The sequence below is a fragment of the Harmonia axyridis genome, chromosome 3 (genome assembly GCF_914767665.1).
Source record: "Harmonia axyridis chromosome 3, icHarAxyr1.1, whole genome shotgun sequence".
NCBI classification, from domain to species: domain Eukaryota; kingdom Metazoa; phylum Arthropoda; class Insecta; order Coleoptera; family Coccinellidae; genus Harmonia; species Harmonia axyridis.
This window is the reverse complement of record NC_059503.1, coordinates 53,756,827-53,783,782: the sequence shown is the minus strand read 5'-3', so window position 1 is coordinate 53,783,782 and position 26,956 is coordinate 53,756,827. Positions and strand designations below refer to the sequence as shown.

General features: G+C 34.3%; 1 protein-coding gene across 2 annotated transcripts in view; it reads right to left on the bottom strand.

Annotated features, from left to right (window-relative positions):
- LOC123676941 (GAS2-like protein pickled eggs) overlaps nt 1-26,956 on the bottom strand; it is an 86,074-nt gene that overhangs the window by 54,869 nt on the left and 4,249 nt on the right. For both annotated transcript variants that reach the window (XM_045613281.1, XM_045613283.1), the window contains exon 2: nt 9,765-10,012. In XM_045613281.1, coding sequence (XP_045469237.1) covers nt 9,765-9,938 — 174 coding nt within the window. In that variant the 5' untranslated portion in view covers nt 9,939-10,012. The remainder of the gene's footprint in view (nt 1-9,764; nt 10,013-26,956) is intronic.

Here is a 26,956-nt window from a genome sequence, read left to right as displayed (position 1 = left end):
TAAAGTGTGAATTTTTTTTTGTTTTTTTTTCATAACATCTGCACTTCAATGAATTCAATTGAAATTCAGCAAAGTTATTTAAATTCAATATTTGCATCACGTGATTTGCTGATTTCGGTATGAAATCTACTGGGTGATATTTTTTCTGGAATAATGCCCGCTTTTTTTTTACAAAACATTATTTGATGAATCACTAGCATTTTAAAAACTGTAAAACGAAATTTTGATCTACTACTTTTCGATTTCTTGTAGTTTTACCTATCTGCTACAGATTTCGATTAAAAAACACCCACGAAAAGCACAATATATTCAAACATTTGACATTCTTGAAAAATTGATAACAAGATGCTTTTCGACAAAAAATCTGTGCCTTAAAAACTGCGTTGAAAAATATAGGGTGTCCCGTCCAAGAATTTTTCCTCTATATCTCTGAAACAAGCGCCCCAAACGGCGTGAAATAACTGATGACACTAGGAGAGCAAAAGTTGCCAAACCTTGGATTGCAGCAGGTAGATACAGAAAATAATAAATATTCTGCTTATTATAAATTCGACAATTAAGGAAAATATCTGATTCCGGATATTGAAATTTGCATGTTTAATCGGGAATTACTCAAATAAATATATTTCATTCAATATAATATACATTCAAAATGATGAAGTAAAATTGTGGATTTGAAAATATATCACAATCCGACAACGTCATCTAACCATGTTGGGGACATTTAAAAATTTCGTATACTTCCTCTATCTATGTTTATTATTCTATGGTTCATGGTTACGTTTTCAATTTCTGCAGATGACATTTTTATGTAAAAATCGCTTGACACTAAATGTTTAAGATCTATCTAAAATCTATTGAATCGGCAATTATAAAAAATTGATAATTTTCTGTACACTCCGTCAATGCCGCATTTTTCAAGCGGCACCACCGCATGGCCATAACGCTGTTATCAACGATTAAAGTTGATTCACTTCCTGAGAATCGCTCGCTATTTCAACTCGAAGAGCCTACGAGTTGGCCAGAAAAGTACGTGTGTACTTGTTTAGAATAGAATGAGTCACTTTAAACTGTGTTCTGCAGTCCCTGGTCAGGACCTCGAATGAGTTTCGTCAGTGGCGTTTCCCGGAAGGAATTTTCATCTGTTATCGTTACTTACTTGGTTAAATTCGTGTATTATAATTTGTCAACATAAATACTTTTAGTGTTGGTCCGGCTCTAATCCTATATAGAAAATATAGCACAATTTGACAATAACTGGAATAGGTACTTATATATTCAAGGACTATATTGTGTTTGATACATTATAAGTGCAACGAAATGACATATTTTTTCATTCATTTTTTCGCAATACACAATGAATTTGAGGAAAGTCATAATGAATGAATTGCCTACTCTATAATTAAAGACAGTTCGTTTGGGACCATTCTATTTACTCATTTTAGTTTATTTTGAAAAATGTTTGGTTTCAAACCCCTCCGTGGTCACTACGATTCCACAATAATTTATAACGCAGCGTATTAATTGTTCGAAGTTTTATAATTTCTAAAGGATTTCCAACTTCAACAGGCTGTTACTTGAAAAGGAAGAAACTCAGAATAAAAAATCATGCAAATCATGTTGAAAATATTCTGTATTCGCCCTCTTGTATTTTTTTAATCATTAAACACCATTGTAACTATTAGTGAGTACAGGGTGGGCAAATTTAGATGTTTTAGTTCTTCAACTTTAAACCAGAGGAGATAGACAAAATCTGATACCCCATTTTCGGTCCCTTTTTCTGAGAAACTAACAAGGGTAGTATTCATTTTGTTTTCGAGTTATAAGCGAAAATTGGAAAAATGGCGATATCGAAAAACATTTATATCTCCGCTAATACTGATGATAGAGCTCAGGAATTAAAACATTATGCAGGCACTTTTTTACGTAGAATCCAGTGGCGTGCTCGTATTTTCAAAAGGGTTTTTAATTACAGAGCTATGACTCAAAGTTATGTTTTTTCTAATGGGAATACTAGATTTCTGTGCCATTTTTTGAAAGCTTAATTTTTCCTGATTTCAAAATTATATAACATCGTACGGTTTGTATTCGAATAAATCCAGATTTATAGTTTGGAAGTTATAAATGAACTCGGAAAAAATTTCCTAGGAAGCTTGAACACAGATTCAAATATTCATCTATTGAATTCTGTGCGAAATATCGAGAAGAGATGTCGACTGTGCATTGTGCAATTGTTGTCATAATTAGGTTAAATATTATTTCTTGTTTATTCCCTTTGTAATTAAATTGTTGAGTTCAATCATATATGCGTTTTATATGCTACTTGAAATGGATTGGTACTTGTGCGTATTCATTCTGGAGACCTATGTAAATAATCTTCTGATACATCCATCTCAATAAAACTCTTTCGATTGAAACATTCGATATTGTGGATTTTTTTTTCCAAATCAATTTTGAGATAAAAAATTTATAAAACAAATCTAGATTCGAATTTTGTAGAAATTTGTTAAAAGCATATAAATAATCAAATTGACGAAAAGACACTGCTCTTGTTATAGAAAACGCAATTTTTCTGGGCTCATCAACAGTTGAAACCATGGAAATATTGAGACTCTTAGATGAAAAAAGGTTTTTGACCATTTTCTGTTATTTATTTTGATACAAACTATAGGATATTCTTGAATCAGGAAAAATTAAGTTTTCACAAAATGGCCGAGAAATCTATTGTTCCCATTTGAAAAACATAACTTTGGGTCATATAGTTTCGTAATTGAAAACCCTTTTGAAAATACGAACACGCCACTAGATTCTACGTTAAAAAGTGCCTCTATAATGTTTTAATTTCAGAGCTCTATTATCAGTATTAGCGGAGATATAAATGTTTTTCGATATCGCCATTTTTACAATTTTCGCTTATAACTCGAAAACAAAAGAAGGTGCCCAAAAATGAGTATTACTCATGTTATTTTCTCAGAAAAAGAGACCAAGAATGGGTTGGGTATCAGATTTTGTCTATCTTCTCTGGTTTAAAAGTAGTGCTAAAACATCGAAATTTGCTCACCCTGTATATATATTTGGGTTTGGCCTATCATGTACTTCATTTGAATAAATAAATATCATGAACACATCCTATGCTGACCTTTGACTATTGCAATTTCGCGTTGAAATTCGATGAAAAACATTTGAATAGACTTCTTCATTCTGGCTATTGGCATTGCAACATTGTTACTGCTGCTAAAAACATTCCTCTCGTTTTTGTTGAGAAACAAGTTTTTTGACTTATTTGATTATGAAATTTGCATTCTTCTCGGTACTCTTTTTTGTTCGACATTGCTCAGCTGTACCAGTTGGTGTATATCCTCAATATACCCGCCAAAAATTCTCTAATCAAAACATAGAAACACCTTTCGATTGTGCAAATATAACCACTATGATTTAAGCATTCACACCTGAGCAAACAGTGCAAGAAAACAACATGTTAATTCCATTAAATATTCAAAAATTCCACGTGAAAAAATCAAACAACATTTTTGCATAGCAGTTAGAACAAATGAGTATTATTATCGAGTACACACTAGATGAAAATAATTGTTAATAAATAATAAATTATACGTTACGATCTACAAACCTAACACAATGTTTTTTATGCGCTAATCGATGTTAATTTATGCTGGAAAGTATTGGGAAGAAATACCTCTGGAACAGAATGAAATATTTATGGTATTCTCATTGTCGGAGATTGAAAACTTGATTCATCAATATGAATCGAGTTTTCAAAGAATCTCCCAAGATTTCTTCAGTAAGAAAATACATCATGAAAATGGTCTTTGTTGGGAAGTCATTAATAGTGACAATAGTGTAGAATAGAGTATGGAAAGAAGTGAGATTATACAGATTTAATGACTTGAACGAATACTTTAGAGATTATTAATTTGAACTGATATGATTCTTGTTTGTTCATATCATTTTGAATCTACTCAAGAAATTAAGCTGCATAAGAAGTTTCGATGGTTGTTGTCTAGCGTTTGACACTTGAGAATATTAAACTCTCTTGACATTTCTGTTCACTAAGTTTTGGCAAATCATCATTAATCGTTTAATGCCAGAAAAACTCTTTGAAATTGTGGAAATTTACTTTGGAAATCTAAATCTGTTCCCGAAGTTCAAAGAGCACTTCATCCATTTTACCATAATCCATATTGATCGTCTTCTCGATCAAAACCATCAACACAATAAATAAATGTGAGCATATGAGCGAAGAAAACTTGTTGGCTTTTGTCTTCCGACTACGTGGAAATTCTTACTCAATGATCTTGACTAACATGCCTATAACATACGCCTGTGCAGGAATTAAAGCCAATAGACCAGGTAACTTGCAGCCGCGGCGAGCATATGCCAAAAATCATATTTGAAAAATGAATGCTATGAATTTATCGACCAGATTATAATAGTGAAAAATACATTCCAACAATATTTCTGTCTTTTTTTATTATGTAAACTTCTCAAACTCACCCGTTATACATCGGTATCTACAATTGATTTCAAAGCAATTTTTGAAAACCTGAATAGTTCATTGTCAACCTTCGAAATTTCATATTTATGTGAGCTTAGTGTGATTCTGATTGTTAATATATCGGAAAATGTTAAATTTGTATTGGGATCCATAACATTTCCATTGTAGGGATTGACACCATAAAACCATTGCTATAATTATATAATTTCAATACATTTTAGACTCCATGACAGATTCAAACTCAAAATCAATTAGTCATCGGTCGAAATGAGTTTTGTGAAATCAATTTATACATATAATAGCACAGCTCTAATCCAAAACGCTAGTACTCCTCAATTCTAATATCTAATATACTGCTCCAGAAAAGTTAAGAAAGTTTAGATATTTTGAGACTGTTTCGAAAGTTTTCATTTTTTCAATACAAGACATCTAAATGTTCAATTACTTATCTGAATCATTTTTTTGCCCATTCTTTTATGAATTTCAGAGTTTCAGTTCAAATTTTATTGTCAATTTTGGTAGTGCAAAATCAGTTTCCTCAAAAACTTGAAACAATAAAGGTCAGTAAAGAGTCTGGCCTTCTCGAACATTAACCACAGCTTGACAGGGCCTTTACATACTTTCGATCAGATTGTTGAAGTAGCTTTGATCAATTTCTCTGCGAAGGAAGCCGTCTAAGTTCTTGAAGCGTATGTAGCTGATCCTACAGTGTTCAATGGGATTGAGCGTTAACGCTGTGTCCTGCGTGAGCGAACTATTGCGAGCGATGCGAGCGACGCGACCAAAGCGAATTTATCAGAACTTGGAATATAATAGCGCTGTCCTATGTGCAGGCGTATCGGTCGTAAAACTGACGCGAATTTCGCGCGATGTCTGCCATAAAATTAGGCATTTGATATTTCTGGGCGAAATTCGCGCGGCTGATCTTCCGCAATGCACAATCCCAACCTCAACCATTATATTTGTCTCGCCGTGTCGTGTTTGTAGATTTTACCGTAGAACACTGAAAGTCGCGCTGCACGTATCGCTCGCGTCGTACATAAAATTCGCGTCGCTCGCGTCGTAACATTTGTCGCTCACGTAGGACATAGGGTTATCAAACGAGGAGCAGAAAAACCATTCAGATATAAGAAAGTAAAGATTTTATTTGTCATAAATGGCCATTTGGTAAAGAAGGGAACTTATCGTATTCAAGTGTATTCGGAAGATAATTGAATGGATGATTGAAGAGTTTTACATAATCTCGTTCCTACAAGATAACGGAAGGATCAATTAGATGAAACAATTAAGTCATTGCTTTTCCCGGTTCTGATCCGATTGGAGACTGGTTTCACTCTCTAATTGAGCAATCAACTTACCGACAATGGGTTTATTGTTCTCCGGTAAACTTCTACACATACTGTTTCTTAATTATTACATATAAGAAGGTTGCCCTGATTTCTGAGTGCCATTTTATGTCATCGGGCGTTTTCATTCACGAATATTCTGGCTGAACCGACATTTTACATCGTGACTAATGAATCAACTGTGAATGTTCTTTTGTTTTCTTTCTTGTCGGTGAGTTACATCTCAGGATATTGTTTCAGATTGGCGACGGAACTCAGCTTTAACTCTTGCAAATTACAACAATAGGGGCATAAACAATGGGTATGAATGAGCAAGACGTTACGGCGAGTTTCTATGGTAGTCTGTTAGGTTGGCATCCGAATGGAAGGTGACGCAAATGGATTATGTCTCCTCGTCCTCGGGAATAATCCTAGATCGATTCTGACGGTTCAACTCATCACAAGAAGATATAAAACAAAGTCATACACCAAGTTTCTTGATATGATAAAAAATAAGGGGCAAAAACATTGTTCACCAATATTATGTCATATGAATTTGTTGCATTTACTCAAAAGATCTGTAAAATTGAATAAATGCTGTCTTTGGTTGAGATATCTAAAAATACTAGTTAGTACACTCACTCTTGCAAAAGTATGAGATAAAACTGACGAACTGACCAAGATTGTTGGTATTTTACCTGATTTTCTATGTCATTGACATCAAATTCTCCTTTGGTTTCATGGAAATATGATCATTTTAATAGATAGCATTAAGGAAAGCATCAGGAAACCAGGGTTCAAGCCACCATAATTATCATAAAGCAGTGGACACACAAATATCTTTAGATATCTTACAAAGGCGTACAACTTTATTTCCGCCGTTTTTTTTCCGAAATTCGAGGCTTTATTGTGGAAAACTGTTTATACATTTAAGTATTTTCCATCGCTGGCCACTACTTTCTCCCATCTTTCGAGCAGCGTACGAATCCCGCGTTGAAAAACTGACCTTTGGAGCGATCCACGAATCGATCCAATTTTTTACTTTTTCATAAGATCGGAAGTTCTGGTCAGCCTGGCCGTGTGCCTTTGATCGAAACAAGGGATAGTCCGAGGAAGCAATGTCTGGAGAACACGGCGGGTGGGGTAGAATTTCCCATTTCAACGTTTCCAAGTATGTCTTGACCACTTTCGCAACTTGGGGTCGAGCATTGTCATGCTGTAATAGTTATTTATAATACAAGTGCAGAAGGTATTGATATTCTTCCACGAGTTCAAAATTCAAAAACGAGCCACGAAGTGGCGAGTTTTGGAATGAACGAGTGGTAGAATGAGCCTTCTGTACGAGTATTATACATTATTTTCTCTAATTCATTTCATTTTTATCGAAATTTATGAAATATTCCATAAATATCATTTAGTGATTTTTGCATTGAAAAATGTTGGTTGGCAGAACTGATTTCTTTAAGGCAAATTGATGAATTGACAGATAAAGCCGTGGCGGAATGTTCGTAGTACCAACATATAATAATAAAATATAACCATGGAAACTGTGCGTTTCTGATATATTCTCGCACGATTTTGTTCTACAAGATGTGGAAGAATGAACGGAATAACCACAGAATTAGAGAAAATCACTTTATTATGTCTCTTGTTGTGTTGCAGCTGTTTGTCTTTAATTGCTCTGCTCGAACGCATTAATTGCGCATGACAACGTTCGCCTCTGATTGTTTCAGTCGGTTTACACAACTCATAATACACTACGCCGAGATGGTCCCACCAAATACTGAATATGACCTTGGAACCGTGAATATTCGGTTTGGCCGTCGATGTGAAAGCATGACTGGGATATCCCCATGATTTTCGGCGCTCAGGTTTATCGTTATGACCCATTCTTCGTCTCCAGCGACAATGGGATGCAGAAATCCTTTCCGTCTTTGCCTTGCAAGCAGCTGTTCACAAGCAAACAAACGCCGTTCAACATCTTTCGCCTCTAACTCGTACGGCACCCAATTTCCTTGTTTCTGAATCATTTCCTTGATTTTCAGGCATTCCGAAATGCTTGTTGCGTCACTCCCTATGATCCTGTCAATTCTTGTTGCGTTAGACATGAGTCCAACCATGCTGGTTTTCGACGTCAAAATCACTGTTCTTGAAGTGAGAAACCACTCTCTGCACGTTCTTTCACTAATAACGTTCTCACCATAGGTATTTGAGAGTATTCTATGAGCCTCAGGAGCATATTAAATCAGAAAATTAAAACCTCCCGCAAATCACGAGAATTTGGCTCGTAAGCTGACATGTTTGATCGAGAATAACTTTATGGTGCAGACACAAATACCTTAGCTTATTTCATGGCATCTAACATAGGACAAAACTATTGTTGAAATGAATATTTCATTATTATAATCCTACAGACAATTTCATATTATTTTCGGCTTATGTTTGCGCGGCTACGAGTCACACAGTCTATTCGATCAGTTCAAATTTTTCATAACTTTTTCCCAAAGATCGTCCGTATGGCCTCCATGGTGGCTTCAATATTGGCTTTCAATGCTTCAAGAGTTGCTCGTTACTTGGCATAAGCCGATGAACATAGCCTCATAAAAAGTAATCGAAAGCCGTTAAAGCCCACTAAAGAGCCACTTCTGAAAATTACTATGTCACCAAATTGATTTTGATTGATTTCGAAAGTAATAGGACAGATGATGCTGCCACACAGTCACTTTTAATTGATGTAATGGTGATTCGTTAATGGATTGGGATTGTCTTAGCTGCATATACGGCAATTTTACTTATTGTTGAAGCCATTTAACTAGAAATGAACTTCGTCTCTAAACGCAATTCTTCGTTAAAAATGCTCATCTTAGGCCAGTTTCAAATTAGTACAATCAGTAAAAATACGACGTAAACGATAGTCATTTGGCTTTAATTCTTCCACAAGCTGTATTTTATAGGCACGTGAGTTAAGATCCCCACATAAAATTTTCCATGTAGTCGAAGGACAAAGGCCAACAATTCGAGAACGGTGACGTATCGACATTTCGGCGTCTCCTTCAACACTTCACGCCACAGCAGCACATTTCATTGTCTTTTTGATGTTTTTGAATCGAGAAGACTTAAACTATTATATTATATTATAAAAGTTTAATGACAGATCATGTTCAAAATCCACGTGAAACGACAAATTTGTATTTTTTCTTTTTTTCCAACAAAAATCTCGAATTTTCAAATTGTAATCGACTATATGACGACAATACTGCCAAAACCATTCGAAAGTAACATTGAAATGATTTTCGCTAAAAAATAAGTACCTGTCGCAAACATCGAGTACAAATCCGCATATTCACATAATAGGTAAACAAAATGATTAAAGACCATATTTCTAAATAACAGCCGATACAAAACATATATTGAGTAATAAGAGAACAAGTGCAGTACTTGTTCCCAGTCATTGAACACCCACAGATGAAGGAATAAATTGTTGTTCAAGAGTCCATATTTCAGTATTGACCTTCAGTGGTTGCAGAATACATAATTATGATGCGGAGGATGGTATATAAAGATAAAGATAGCAGTAAATTTCACACGGAGTTCAGTTGCTGTATACCTGCGGAAATTTCAATCCAAAAATTTTGGGACTTTGGAATTAATTTATTGAATTATCGAAGAAAGTCAATCTAGGACATGAGGTAATTTATGTATGAAATTCCATATGAATAGCTAGCATAGATTCCGAAAAATTATATCGAAAAGGAAAACAGGCGAAAATTTGTTGTTCTATTTTCAGATTCTTTATCAGGTCAGGCAAAATTTCTGAAATTCGAAGAAGCCGTCTTTATGTTTATTCCGCAAACACAATCCAAAAATTAATTTTTGTATTTACGAAAGATTTCAAGGTCCACATATTTAACAGCCAAAAAACTTACCTCACAAAGGGCGACTCCAGTTTCCAGTCTTTCCATGAAGTTCTCCACGCTAATATTGAGATGAGGATACAGCATCTGAAGCCACTCGGCAAGATCTTCCTTCATCGCATACAGATACTCCTCGCTGGACTTGAAAGGCCTGAAAGGCCTGGCCTCCAAAACCACCGTATTCATATCTAGTAGTTTTATTAGTCCACCGGATCACGCAGCGAAAAAAATTGACATATTGCACATTCAGCCTCTTTAAGCTGAAATGAAAATATAAGATATTAGTTATCTAATCTGAAGTTGTAATCGGAGGTTTATTGAGGTAAATATAGGAAGTGATTGTTCTAGAGCGGAAGATATAAAGATATAGAGATCTCTAATTTGTATTGTTCATATGCGGTTACATCAGATGGTTTTTGTTATTGCAGAATGGTTGGGTGGATTACTGCATTACTGTATCAATTATGGTACTCGAATATATTTATTCAAGTGAATTTCTGGTTTGTTTCATTGGAACTAATTGATGATCATTCGACAATTCGTTAAAATAATACTTTTTCTTTTCGATATAGGTAAAAATCGAAATGAATCAAGTAGGAATTAGTTCACATGAATTCAAATTGAATATAAAGAAAGAAATCAATAAATGATATTCATTTTATATTCTTCATTATTCCTGAATCAATAGAGGAATATAAGCGACCTCTGTTTGAATGTTCCTCAGTTTTGAACTAGAGATAGGTATCATTCAATTTGAAGACGAAAATATCAGTTGAAATCTTTTAGTCATCAAATGAAGAAAGTACACATGGGTTCTATCTAGACCTAGAGTCTCTAGATCTTTTTGTCGATTATTATAAGCAACCGATAAATTATCCTCTGGACGAACCAGAAATATTCTCACTATATGCAAAGGACATATAAGGACTATTAGTAATAGTATCGATAATTTTGCCGTTCCTTATCATACTATAACTTTTGCGAGTTTATAATGAAACATTTTCCAATAAAAAGTAGGTGATATTCTCAACTGAGACCTTGCTCTTATTCTATGATGATAACTCATTATCTTTTATGCTTACTCTAGTAACAGGAGGGTCAGATAAACTTAGCATCTAGTAACATAGGACACAAAAATACTTCTAAAAGCTACAAAAAGTCAATCGCGCCCAAAGAAATATCACGACAATCTCCAAAGATTTTGATTTGCAAAACTCATTAATATTTTTTCGAATTCCAGTTGTCCACATAACACATTGAATTACTTGGGTACCAAAAAGTATCGAAAATTAGTCAGTGAAACTTAAAATATGTGTTATTCAATAGAATATAATGTTTTTCCTCTAAAGTGGGCTCTTTCTTTGGAAACACATATTACAATATTGTTCAGGAATCGACTCCGCTTTTATGTCGATTGAAGAAGCTTGGTTTCAATATGTTTTTCATTTTCGTAAAGAAAAAATGAGGTAAGTATTGACGGGAAGACAGGAGCTTTCGAACGCTAGTCATGCATGCTCTAATTGTGTTCTTGGAGACTTCAGAAATTCTGACAAAAAAGCGGATCTTTTCTCGAATTATTTGTTTGATATGTATGAACTCCATGATTTTTGAGGTTGTCTGAAATTCTTAAAATTATTAATGGTCAGATTTCTTCAACAGAAACAGTGATATAGTAAATTCAGACACTAGACAATGATAAGAATAGCATTCTTAGTCGCTTTCGATTAGGACATTGTACAGCAACGCACCACCATTTGCTGGCAAAGATAAATGTTCTTGTAGTACAAGCAATAGTGACAACAATGCAACATATTTAATGTATTATGTTGAATAAACTCATATATATCTATCTATCTATTTAATCACCAAGTGTCTATCATACCAATCTCAGAGAACTAAATTCAACTTGAGCAATTCAATGGATGAAGCCCACAAGATCAACTCACCAGTGTGCTTCAACACTTTTGTTTTCATTAGATCCAAAAATGTAAAAATTTGAACAAACAAGTCATATCATTGTACTCATGACATTCTTGTTATTAAATTTTGTAGACAGTACCATTTCCACTAATAATCTAGGTGTCCAAGCGGCAAATAAATGTAAATAAATAAATAAAATTAATTGATGGTTCAGGAAGACATTATATAGCGAGAATATTTGGTAGACAGGAAAAACCAAACTCATCGCACGTGATGAAGAATCAACAAACATCACGATGAAAAATTCCAACACTGTGTTAAGATCACCTCATATTTATTTCATTTGCAGATCTAAAATAATTCTAAATAGTTCTAATATTATAGTTCATTATTTCCTCATATCACATAGAATATTTCCAATCAGAAACAAGCAGGTTAAAGAATTAAAAAAAATTGTAGCATTCAATATTCGAACTAAGGATCTCTTGTCAAACGCCACGTCCCTACCTCTGTACAGGCATAAAAATCATAATAGCAAATATGGTGGTTATATTTGAATAATTATATGGAATCTATATGAACTGTGACGAAAATGTTGTGGTGAAAAGAAATTGTAGTAAAAAATATCATATTTAGTACAGGGTTATCCATTTCGAATAGCCCGCTATCTGTGCAGTTGCTACTTTTGAAATTTGACAAGTAAGAACTAATCCATTACCGAGAATGGAACGATACACGCTTTAACAACGAAGAGAAACTGTTGAAATTCGCTACAAAAATGGTGAAAATTTGGCAGTCGCACTTCGCAACACTAAAGCACTTTTGGGTCTTCAATTAAACATGTCAGTTTACTGATGGAATATTTCAAGAAATGGAGATTCGAAGTGAACACATCGAAAACAGTTGCAATCTACTTCGGAGGAACAAAAGTAAAGAAAGAGAAAGCAGGAAACGTCAAAATAGAAAACCAGACGATAGAATGGAAAAAGGAAGCAAAATATCTGGGAGTAATACTGGATGACAGAATGAATTTTAACAAACAGATAGAAGAAAACAGAAAAAAGAGAAGGCAATTGCACGGCAGATTGTACCCATTTCTCAACCCTAGAAGTAAACTTTCTTTAGAAAACAAGCTGAAGATAATAAAAATAGTGCTAATACCAAGCATTACGTATGCAGGAGTTACCTAGTACAATACGAAGGCAATAATAATGATCAGTTGCAAAGTACACTAAATTCAGTTATAAAAACAGCGGTTGGCGCCCCATGGTATATAACTAACCAACAAATCAGAGAAGAACTGAAAATCGAAACTATTGAAGAAATAGTCAATAAACAAAGAAAGAAGACAATAGAGACGCTGAAAGAGCACGAGAATAAGGAATTAAGAAAGATAATACAAATTAAAGTAAGAAAGACCGATAAGAGAAAATACCTCTTTTAAAGAACTAAATAGAAGAAAAAAGTGACATGAAGTAGGGAGGAAAGCCTCCCGATCAGACAACAGTAGAAAATAGGAGAAATGAAATTAAAGGCGAAGGGAATGTAAATTCCGGACCAAACAAAAAGAAGATCTGAGTAAACATGTCAGTTTACTAGCCAAATTCTCCTCATTTGCGGGAGGTTTTAATTTTGTGCTTGAATATGAAGAAATATGCAGAATTGGAGGCATAACTTGATTGAGACTCGTTTCAAACGCAACAAGAATTGGCAGAACCATTGAGAGTTACGCATGAAGCCATTTCAGAACGCCTGAAAGTCATGGTAATGATTCAGAAACAAGGAAATTGGGTGCCGTACGAGTTGAAGCCAAGAGATGGTGAACGGCGTTTGTTTGCTTGTGAACAGCTGCTTGCAAGGTAAAGACGGAAGGGATTTCTACATCGCATTGTGACTGGAGACGAATAATGGGTTCATTAGGAATTGGGTAGACATACTTGTAAACGTTGAAATGGGAAGTCCTACCCCTCCCGCCGTGTACTCCACACGTTGCTCCCTCGGACTATCACTTGTTTCGATCAATACCACACTGCCTGGCTGACCAGCCCTTAAAAAACTTAATCGATTCGTGGATCGTTTCAAAAGGTGATGAGTTATTCCAACGCGGGATTCGTACGCTGCCCGAAAGATGGAAGAAAGTAGTGGCCAGCGATGGACAATACTTTGAATCATAAATGTATAACCAGTTTTTTACAATAAAGCCTTGAATTAAAGAAAAGAAAAACGGCGAAAGCTAATTTGTACGTCTATGTATATACATATAGATTCAAAAACATGATTATTTTTCTAGAACGATTTTAGAGGTTACTGTTTTAGCCCTTTTTGAATTATTATAATCTTAAGTTTTGGCAACGTCGCGGATTCTAGGAATATCGAGACATATGTTTTGTCAGATTATTAATGAGATGTATCGGTTGTCGGAAAAAAAGTTAAAGTTTGTTAGTATAAAGTTTTCGGTGTTTAATAAAACGGTTGTGATTACATCCACGGACATTTTAAATATATTAGGATTACAGTTCATTAGAAGGACAGTTTGCATTGTATAAGTCCCATTTTGTTCCATTTCAATCCTTATACCCTGTTCCCTTACATCCTTATACAGTGCGGTGCTGTGTGGAAGCAGAGATCAGTTTATATTGGTAAGACTATTTATAACATCATTTTTATTGGTTCAAATAGGGACAATGCAACATTATTTATAATTTGAAATAATAATAATAACCATTTGTGAATGAATTCTAAAAGCCATAGAAATTTTTAGCCTTCTTGGAAATAAGAAACAAAGAATTAACAATGAGAAAAAACGAATTATATGATTCCTTTGTCTTATAGACAACGCCATGCATATTCAGACCTTGAAATTACCAGGTGAATCAGGCCAGGATAGCGTTATCTAGTATGTAGCCTCCTCACATCGGAAAATCCAGCTAGCGTGAAATAATCGCGGTGAAAAGCACCATTTTCCCTAATTAATCGCGTAGGTGCTGAGGACCTACTCCGACCAGTCAACACGATACGCCTATAGAGGTCAGCCTCAGAACATTTAACTTTGTGTGCGTAGAAATAAGATTGTAAATCGCAATTTCCAGGTATGCCGGCAATTTATGTGGTCGGTTTAAGAGCTTTAATCGGTTCTATTAAGGAAGCAAGCGTGCGTTGGTATCGGCATTATGGAGATGAGGACCATAAGGAGCTGATTCCGTACTACGTTCAATTTTTTTCACGGTCTTTTTATAGAAACTTGCCCCGATATGTGAGGAGTGGGAAACTGAAATAATTATATTTTTATTGTTGATATGTAGGTTTATCTATATAGAACGATTTTGTTTTATAATAGGCTCCCCGTTATGATATAGACCAGAATATACAGGGTGATTCACCTATTAGACGTTTATGGAAAACTAATCATAATTTAGTGCTGAAAATTTGCATGTTGGGGTTTGAGACAATGATCTTTCTGCCTAAAATATTTTCAGATTTCTACAATTTCCGGTTATACCGAAAACATAAAACTATTTCTTGATTTCAAACGGCACACCCTGTATCATTGGATAGCTTTTCAGATGACAATTTCAGCAATATGCCAAACGTTGGGTGAAAGCTCAATGGATTATAAGCTCTTATGAAAAAATGGTGGCGACGAGGATTCACATTTATTCTTGGAAAAAACTTTTTTCATTTTCGATTCGGTGAATACGTTGTATTGTTAGACTATTTGCGATTTGAATCAAAACCGTACAGAGTGTTTATAAGAAGATCATGAATTTGAACAACTCAAATTCATCAAAACTCAAAATTTTCAAATTACAACCCATATGTTTTATTATTTCAGTCAATTCTACGTATAAAAAGGGATAGAGGTACTTAAGCAAACCAAATGCCTAGAATGAATACTTTAAGAGTTATCGAGGAAGAATTTTAAATGGCGAAAAACCGGAATTTCTTTATGGAGTAGCCTGTGACTTCTGGAGAATACAGAAAGAAACTTATATTCGATTTTTCGATAACTGAATTTGATATTTCATGATTTGTAATTGATTGTTCGTTGGGATTGATGAGAAATCCATAAATCAATGAAATTTTTGATAACGAATGATTGATTACCATTCATGAAATGTCAAATTTAGTTATCGAAATATCGAATTTTAGTTTCTATCTGTGTTTCCCGGAGGTCATATACTTCTCTACACAGTTAGGAATTGCGGTTTTTTCTCATTTAAAGTTCTTCGTCGATAACCTTTGAAGTATTCATCTTACGTATAGGTATAGTTTTGATGAATTTGAGTTGTCGAACTTCATGAACACCCTGTGCATTTTTGGTTCAAGCTGAAACAGTCTTATAATACTAGGTATTTGCAGAATCGAAAATGAAAAAGGTTTTTTCGAAAAAATCCCATTAACTCATGAACCGTTGTGTTTTATTCAAGGTATGCATATAACTGAAATTTTCATCAAAAAAACTATTTAATGATACGATAATAATATACTGGGTATGACATTTTAAATGAAAATTAGTAGTCTGTTTCCTATAAAACCGGAAGTTGTAGAGATCTGAAAATATTTTAGGGAGAAAGATTGACTCAAATCCCAACATACAAATTTTCAGCACAAAATTATGATTAGTTTTCCATAAACGTCTACTAGGCCATCACGGTGAATCACCATGTGTATTGGTCTAAATATTTCTTTTTATCAAAGTCAACTATCAATTCGAAGACATTTTTTCTCCATTAGTTTTCTTTATAAAATATTCATTAACCGCGGAGGTAAAAACAAACATTATTCAATAAAATCAAATGAATGCTGAAATGTGAAAATATTCCCCACAATATTCGACAAGTTAATAATTTTCTTCCTAACTAAATCTCTTTGATAATATCACGATAAATTCCAATCAATTTCGTCTCAATACTCACTTCGTAGCTTGTTAACATAATTGAAAATCACGAATATGTGGTACTAAAAAGTATTTACTTACTGACGTTCCTTTGTTTTTATTTTGATAGCAATTACATTCTACCACATATGTTTGTCTTTCTTTATGGAAATTATGATCAATTGTTTGAATCATAATGAACCTCATTAACTATTATGAACTTCTCTGAATGTTACCCACGACTCATTCTATCTAAGCATTTGCCAGATGAATTATCATATTGAAGATTATTCAAGACAGATTTTTGTCGAACTTATCATTAAAAAAAATGTGGGATATTTCTTATAAAAAGTTTCCCAAATTTCATTTTGATTTTAAAAAGAAACGAGGAAGGTATGCAACAACGATGTTAAACGATGTCAGCCAACAGTAGCAGCACGAATTCCATCTTAAGGGTCTTGCATTGATTGTAGATTATTGGCATAGACCTTATCTTTCACGTGCCATAAAAAAAATCTGAAATTGTTAAATCACAAAATCTCGGGGGTCACTTTGTTGAAAATAAACGTCGTCAACATCAATACCTTCCAATTTCGGCCATAAAAAATCATTAATCATAGCTCGGTAGCGCAATCCATTCACCGTATAATAGTATAATATATCCAAAGTTACTTGGAGGAAGCTGAATATTTCGATTATACAAGGGTTGTCCAAGTTTTCAGAAATTTCTTTGGGGCCTGTGAATTTATTGCCTAACAATACTTCCCAATAAACTCCGGTATTTAGCACATCGCGGTATCCACTTCAAAGGGAAATTTATGACAGAGCGTTTTTATGGACTAGTTCAAGTGACTTTGGATATACTATATACCAGATTAAGGTCTAATCACACCACCATCCCAAAAATCTCACTGAACAGTCACAGGTTGAGGAATAGAGGCTTTTCACCAATCATTCTTTGATTTTCCAAGCAATTCTACTTATTAACGTAGTCTCCGAGGTGGGCCTAATCATTGGAGATTATTTTCCGATGAATTGCAATCATTTGAATGAATTTCAAGAACCCCAATCAGCGGATATGATTGCTGGTGATCGACCGGCTTGAGTTTTTGTGATAACTGAAGTTAAAATCCTTAAGACTTAAGTCTTTATGTAAAATAGATACGGTGTAATGTCGTTTGTGGATCGATAAGGAATCGAGATCAACAAATGTGTGTTTACGTAATACTAAGGTACAGCCACAATATTCTTAGTTCTAGAGCGACGCACAGAGTTTCGATTCTTTAATTCTTAAATTTTTCCACCAGTTTCTCTATTCCCAGCCGAGAAGATGCTTCACGATGACTCCTAAGTGCTTTAGTTTTGCGAACTGTGAATGCAAAATTTTACTAATTTCTGCAGTGAATTTTAACAAGTTCAATGCGTTGTTTGAGCGTTCATCAATCCATTTTTGGTAATGGCGTAGTTTTGACTTGTTCAATCTCAAAATATGATGCCTTCAAAGATTGTGGGATATTCATAATGGAACCTCTTATTCGAAAACACTTTACAAAGTATATAAAATCCACTTAACAAAATTAGAAAGAAAGAAATGCAGCCTAATGATTCTAAAAGCCTTACAAATTAATTTAGAGTTCTATGCATTCCTTCCATGAGATAAAAACTACAGTATTTCTGAATACGGGTGCCATAGAAAATTCCTTTATCACTAGTCAGTTTTCCAAATAAAACAAATATCTATTTATAGCAATGCTCTTAGTATATACCAGTTATTTGCCTCGATAAAACACACCTCGAGAACCGAACAAAGCTATCGGGTCTGTCTCACCTATACTGCCACCATACAACCAATTTTGATGGATTAGGAACGGTTGTCGAATGGATTGATCAAAACTTATTCCTCTCTAATTCAATTAGAATCGATTTAAGAAGAGAGTTTTGTAATTGTCGATTGCAAAGTATATAAATGGATAAATGTATCAAGATAACCCCTCCAGAAGGACGTCGATGTCTATGAATAGAGTGATTAAGGAGTTTTAACATGGGTATAATGACTGTATGGTTGAGGGAATCTAGTTTAATCATTGGAATTATGCAGTTGATCAACTCGAAGTGATTTAGTGCATCGAAAATTGGATTGGAATGGGGGAGGAGATAAACAGACTGAGAATTTGTAATTATGTCAGTGGAAAAAATTGTTCGTGATTTTCAATGCATTTCACGACAATACCAACACAGTTCATTGAGAAATATGCAGTAGAGCAGTGACGGCTCGTCAGGGTCGGCAGGGTCGGCCGGGCCGACCCAAAAATTATCAGGAAATAGAAAATAGTTCTAGATATTCAATTCATTCAAACTCAATCGGAGTTATCGATTTCGATATCCAAATTCCCTCGGTAATGAATATTTCCACTCAGAACAGGAAAATATAACTTATACCGGCCAATATTTTCTTTCGGACCCACCTAATATTCGATTTCCAAAGCATCCAGCGTTGTTATTCCCTTTCATAAATTGTAACAAACCACAATCGTAAATGGTTACTTTTCGTAACATCACCCCAAACAAGTTATTCCAGAATTGTACGTAACACCGTAACATTAGGTCTGAAATGTAACACAAATGTTACAATTATACAATTGCAACTCCTGGAATATCACTGAAAGCATCTCATCACGTTAGGTCGGCCGAGAGCCGATGGCGGAACCAGCGCTACCGAGAGCGCTACGTAAAGGAAAAGATACTACGACATACGCCCAGAATACGACCACTCAGTAGAACGGCACAACAACTCGATGTAAGGTCGCTTCCCAATACACAGGGTCGGCTGGCCGGTTATCCTATTGCAGAGCGTCAAGCAGCAACTTTTTACAGTTTATTTCAAATATTTGATAATTAAATGAATGGTTAATTATGAGACATTATGTCCTAATCAGAAAATAACTTATTTATGCCGTTCGATAGTAGCTATTGATTTTCAGATCATGAAAATATAATAAATATATTCAAATGAATGGTTGATTATGGGATATAACGTCTTAATAAGAAAAAAACTTATTTATGCCGTTCGATAGTAGTTAGGTATTGATTTTCTGATCATGTACTGGGACAATGCTATCTTCGGCAATTCAAATATGCTGAATGGTATTACGGAATTCATTTTCTCAAATAATATTGTTTCCGATGTTCCTGAATTATATAAGTTATTTTGTATGATTTTGTCCCTGCCACCAACATCCGCGTCAGTAGAAAGAAATTTTTCAGCGCTCAAAAGAATAAAATCTTTCAGTAGGAACATGATGTCTCAAGACCGTTTAAATAACCTGGCACTGATATCAATCGAAAGAGGTTTAGTTAAAGAACTAGCCAGAGGAAACATTTTTTCGAGAAAATAATTGATGACTTCGCGACAAAGAAAGATCGTCGAATTGATTTGATCTATAAAAATGAATAAAGGGTGAGCAAGCTCATACATTTTCGACCAGAATACATGCGGTCATTTCCACAATATTTTTTGTGGTCTTTATATGATTTTTTTATATTTTATACATTTATTTATATGTTTTCGTGAGAGGTTTTCTCTATGTTTATTCAAATATATATTTTATGTTGATAAATGAATATTTTATTATTTCTGTTTTTTCAAGAGTTTCATTTTATTTCAGTTTTCATTGATTTGAGAACTACATTTTTATATTGGGTTATAATAGGGCTATTCTAGGTGAGGTTTCCCATTAAAAACAAAAAACCAACCCGTCCTCTTGGGTGACGTGGAAATCTATTTGTTTATATATATTCATTTATATAGTTATAAGTATGATAAGGGGTGTGGGAAAATTTATATATATTTATATATATATATATATATATATATATATATATATAACCACGCTAGTGTGAATTTAAAAAAAAAAAAATATATATATATATATATATATATGTGTGTGTGTGTGTGGCCGACCCACATCTCGAGGGCACGAGCCGTCACTGCAGTAGAGTGAAGCCTGGTTTTCGTCTCGCAATTGAAAAACCTTCATATTTTCATATGAATATGGATGAATGATATATCTTTTGAGTAATACTCTAGAACTTTGGAAAAAATGAAGTATTCACTGGGAATAAGGAACTCAAAAAAAAATAAATAATAATCTGAATGCTACTCTCTCATCTAACTCCTTTAGCTGATTTTCTTACAATTCTACAGTTTCAGGTATTTTTAGTCTTTGTAAGACAAAATCGGTCCTTTCAAAAAATTGGAAAATAAAATTCAAATAAGGGTATAGCTCTGTCGAACATCAACCACAGACTGACAACGCCTCTGCATACTTTCGATCAGATTGTTGAAGTGACCTTGATAAAGTTATCTCCAGAGTTGCGGTAAAAGCCGTCAAAAGAATTCTGTGTTTGTGGAGGTGCTTGAAGAGAATTCAAAGCTCTTTGCAGCTATCCTCAGCATGAGATAAAGGTCTCGCGACCGAGGGTGCAAGCGAAATGTGGAAAACCATGAATTTCTAGAGCTTCTCGCAGGATGAGGTCCAGCATAAAACAAACAAAGGAATAATATTGTCAATGACTTGCTTTATGTAAATCTGCGCATTCATGATATCATCAAGCACCAACAAATCTGTACGTTTATTGAAACAAATGCCCCATCAAACAGTAACTGCATCTCCTCTGAACGGATGTACTTCTTGAACCGATCTGTGATTTTTAGACACCAGAGTATGTGTTTTTGGTTGAATCGATCAACTTTAATTCTATTAAATTGGGATAATGAAACACCGGATTTCTTTACTGATATATTGAATTTGGCTGTTATTGGTTTACAAGGTAACAGCTACGAGCGTACTGAATATGGTACCCCCGATTTCCTGGGGATGTTAAGTGTAGCTTTGGATTTTGCATACCAAAGCGCAATCCAAGTCCCTGATTGGTTCACGTCTTCATTCCTTGCCCTAAGATGTGACTTCAGGATGGTCATATGTAGCACCAATGTGGCGCCAAGGATGCTCTTGTTCTATTTTTAGCCCTCGCTGTACCTGCTGGGGTACAGCGTCTTTCTGAATATTCAACTGCCCGTAAAGTTTGCGTGAAATTCACTTGACGAAACAGAATGGGTCCATATCCAAACACGTTAGGTATCTGAAAACCTTCTATATGTCGACTTTGATTACCATAAAGCCTTTGACAGTGTCGAGAGGTGGGCATTCTTAACAGCTTTAGACGATGCTAGAATTGACTCTAGGTACTCTGCTCTCATAAGAAATATATACGAAGAAGCGACTTGCCACGTGAAAATAGATGAAGACCTAACGACCGAGAATATAAATCTAGGTAGAGGTGTTAGGCAAGGTGACACCTAAACTTTTCACTCTAGCCTTGGAAAATGTGATAAAAAAGCTAGATTGCGATCGGAAAGGACTGAAAATCGATGGGGCGTATCTCAATCATATGAGATTTGCGGACGACATAGTACTGATAAGCACAAACATCCATGAATTGAAATCGATGCTGCACGACCTGAATGAAAATTCAAAGGAAATAGGACTAAAGATGAATCTTAACAAAACGAAGATAATGAGCCATAGTCAGGAAGATATCACTATAGATAACATAAGCACATAGAAGGTAGGACAATATGTATATTTGGGGCATATGATTAAAAATAGAAAAGAAAATCAAATATTGGAAATTGGGATAAGAATACGCTTAGCATGGGCAGCCTTCGGCAAACTGAGTTCCAGCTTTAAGGACAAAAATATTCCTCTACACTTAAAACGCAAAACCTACGACAGCTATTTATTACCAGTGGCAACTTATGGTCTAGAAACTATGGCAATAACGAAAAAAGTGGGCCATGGAAAGGATTATGCTGGGTATAAGCTTGAGGGACAGAATTCCGAACACCGAAATACGAAAAAAGACCAGAGTAACTGACATCATGAGTATAATAAAGAAACTTAAGTGGCAGTGGGTGGCACATGTAACAAGGCAGAGTGTGGAGAGATGGTCACACAAAGTGACTTTTTGGACACCTCGAGAGACAAAAAGAAGCATCGGAAGACCGAGAAAAAGATAGATAGACGATATAGTCGATGTAGCCGGCAAGCAATGGATGAGAACAGCAAAAGACAGAGAAGCATGAAAAAAACTGGAAGAGGCCTATGTCCGACACTGGATGAAACAGAACTAAAGAAGAAGAATATGTCAACTTATCTGTAAACGATACAGACCTCCATTGATTTTCCTCATTCACGTGCTCATTGGCCCATTCCAATCGAAGTCCCATATGATTTTGAATGAAATCCTTCTCAAAATTCGTCGAGAATGTTGATTGAAGTCTTCGAAGAACTGTTTGAATAGAAACCAAAACAACACAAAACCTTTTTAAAGCCACTGTTGCATGATTCGACAGGTACTCAAAGGCTCTCTACGTGTAGACACGTAGAAATTCAGATCTTGTAGATGAGTGGTAGATTTTGAGCCTTCACTTCTCGGTCCTTCTGCCACGTTTTCAGTTTTTCCATGTCGATGGACAAGCCAGAGAACTATTTTTTCATTAACTTGAAAGTAATTCGGAACATCTCTCTGATTATATCCTGTCTCGATTATATTAGAAGCCCTATTGGCTTTATCCGCACTAAGATTATGTCCATCAGGCATTATTGCAAAATTAATTTTCTGATTTTATGATTGAATTAAAGTTGACTGTTAGAACTTAAAACATAACTTATCCAAAATTCTAAGAAACGCAAACAGCAAGAAGGCAAATTTCGAAAAGTTCACAAAATTTCCGAACTTCCTTAAGTTTAGTGAAGCAGTATATATATGACCCACATATGACACTTCCAAAAAAGGGTTACATCATAAAATAGTTTTCTTATCGTGATTTCCTTACTACTAGAGTGATAACCTTTCGAATAAAATTCTGTCTTGAAAACAAATTAAAATAATCTGGATGTACAAGACATTTCATAATTGTTTGTCCAGACTTCTAGGACGTCAAATACATCAAGAAAATCGGTTCAGATTCTTGAGGGTGATATTTTCCGGAATCTAAAACATTTTTGGTTTCGAGATACAGGGTGTTTCTTCTAGCCTACATTTGATGATTATACCAGTTTATCGAATCTATATTAATCTTCCATACAGATTGGTTAAATAAGTACCAAGACTTATAATTAATTTATTCATCACATCTTACTAACTCGATCTTTATAATAATTTTGATTTTCCTGAGGATTACTAGAGAATTGTTTGAAATTTTTTCTCGAAATCGGTAGTATAGTAGTAAACTAATGTTTCTTTTCACATTTTTTCAAACTACCAAAGGTCCATCAAATGGAAGTTGACGAAAGAACCACTGTTCCAGAAAGAATATCACCCTGAGAATTTGCATAAAAAAAGCATATCACATCATGAAAACTTCGAATCGGAATATCTATGTTAAATTTAAGTTGAATATTTTGTAGGATAGGAAAGTATTATGAGAAAAAAACTTCAAAATCAAACATAAACCCCCTGTATCTCTGAAACAAGGCGTTTATTTTTTTAGGAACACCCTGTATTTTACCAGTAAAACTGTTTTAGATCAGGGAACGTATGTGAAAGTCAAGTCCAGTTTTGAAAAAGTATAGGGCGCCTCGAATACATAAATAAGAAAAAGAGAATAAATTCCTAGCAAATTATCTTGATTATATAGAATTTCAACTTGCGAATATATTGTTGCGGGTGGTCTGAAATTAAAAGCATCTGCCGCTAGCCATATCTGATAATAATGTTCTAGGAAAATTATTGCTAAACTCCTTTCCTTTTTTATGGCCATAAGAATAGGGAGATTAGAAGGCCATTTGATAGTCTGAAGGAAAATGATGGTGATGATAAGCGTATTGTTTTAGGGTTTCAGGTATATGAAGGTGGGACACGGGTAGGTAGTAGACTGAGTTGGATAAAATCGAGTTAGATGCGTTTTATATGCAAAATATCTCAACTCATTCCAAAAAAAAAAAACATTTTTAATTGTGTGGCAAATCCTTTCATTCTGCTCTGCCATACTGAAATTGTGGGTTTCACAGGAACTTCTTGGCTATATTTCATTATGATATGTTGGTACTAGGAATTCTCCTGTCACGGATTCATCTATTATCTGTCTAATTTGTGATACAGCATAGAGAAATGAACATAGATAGGGTATACGCAATTTTTACATGTCCACAACATGGTTACATAACGTTGTCGGATTGTGATTTATTTTCAAATTCACAATTTTACTATATCGTTATGAATGTATATTATATTGAATGAAATATATTTATTTGAGTGATTACCGATTAAATATGCAAATTTGAATATTTGGAATCCGATATTCTTCCTAATTGTCGAATTTATAAAGAGCAGAATATTTATTATTTTCTGTATCTACCTGCTGAAATCCTAGGTTTAGCAACTTTTGCTCTCCTTGTGTCATCGGTTGTTTCGCGTCGTTTGGAACGCTTGAAGTTTGTTTTCTGAATTTCTGATATATTTAAGTATTTATTTCAATATATTTTGAGTCCATATGAAACATTGATTCACTATGGGACATAAGAAGTCCGTTTTTTGAGGAGAAACTCGCGAATTGAGTGAAATATGGTATCACTGATATGTTTTCATTTCCGCACGCTTCATGTAAAATTTGATATTCCATGTTGTGGACAAAATTTGCTTACTATAAATGACTATCTATGTTTATTACTCTGAGTGATACAAAACAGTTCTGGGCCTAAACATTTTTCAATGCAAAAATCACTAAACGAAATTCATGGAAATATTTCATTAATTTCAATAATATTGTAGCGAATTAGAGAAAATAATGTAAACTACTTGTGCAGAGGACTAATTCTAATACTCGTTCTCACTAATTCAGATCTCGTGAAAGAATATTAATGCCGAGATTAATGCCTTCTATACTGACATTATAAATAACTATTCCTACTTAATATTTTCAACATATTTTTGCTATTATTGTTGTTACTAGTTGAAATAAATAACTTCAACGAATAGGGATTTTTAATTTCTTGCAAGATGTAATTTTCCACTTGAAATTGTACGTGACAAATATGCCAATAATATAGACATCGTCAAGCAGATGGTTTATACTTCCGATATTTGTTGTAGATAAACATTGTATATTTCAGATACGTTTCCGGGGTGGCATGACAGTGCCCCACTGGAGCTGTGCATGTGCTCCCTTTGCCCCGCTTTTTTTCAAGATATTCAAATTAAACTCAGCAAGGATATTCCAATTTACAGTTTACATCACGTGATGTGCAATTTTCGATAACAAATCTGAAGGATTTTTCCCCAGTATTCTTTTTTAGTGGACCACTGATAGTTTGAAAAGATGTGAAAAGAAACTTTAATCTGTTACTGAACTTTTCTTGTAGTTTGTTATCGAGTTCGAGAAAAAAAATTTAAATAATCCTCTTGAAAACCTCAGGAAAATGTAATTCACTATAAAAATTCAGTCAGTAAACTGTGATGAATAAATTAAAATTATTTCTGATACTCATTTTGTCGATGTGTAGTAACTAATGTTAAAAATTCGAAAAAATCCTATAATAATTACAAAAAAGTATGACAACAAAAAACACTCTCGAAAACAGATCCTTTGTTGTTTATAGGTTAATCATTCAAGGAATCCCTAATTGTCGTTTGTAACTTCAATTCAGGTACACCCTGTATTTTGAGATACCTATTGCGTCAATACTTTTAAATTATCGGCCAAAATGAGTATCGATCTAATATGAATAGAAATCAAATATCATTATTATTTTTTACGATATCTATGTGAAGTGCGCTTTATATGTTGTGAATTATCTTTCGCGTCATTTCTATATTTATTTTGACGATGTGATTTGCATTGAATAAAAGTCGTTAGGTATTCAACGTTGCAATCAAAAGATATGTGAATGTTATGGTTGCTTTTATATTGTAGTCTAATCGAAATTTAAATTTCATTCATAAATATTACTGAATAGAAAATAAACTTATCTCGAACATTATGCTATCCAGGATTCGACAGTGTAAAAATAAACGAAATGCCAACCCTCTTTTTCGAATATATGCGACACATTTCAATAGTGGGAATAACATTGTCTCTTATCTAGCCACAATATTTATATAAGTGATTTCATGACGAAATGGTTTTTACTGCTTTGCACTTTTCGCTTGAATCATTCTTTAAATATCATCGAAATGAATAATAGTATGTATATCTATTTTGGTACTCTCACTCTAAAAGCCAACATCTTTTTCTCGCGTTTTAGTACCCGCCAATTAAAAATAAAGTTTATTACTACTTGAAAACTGACAAAATATCTGATTGATTATCCCTCCCTTCTGCGTTGAAGGGCTGAAGATCCCAAAA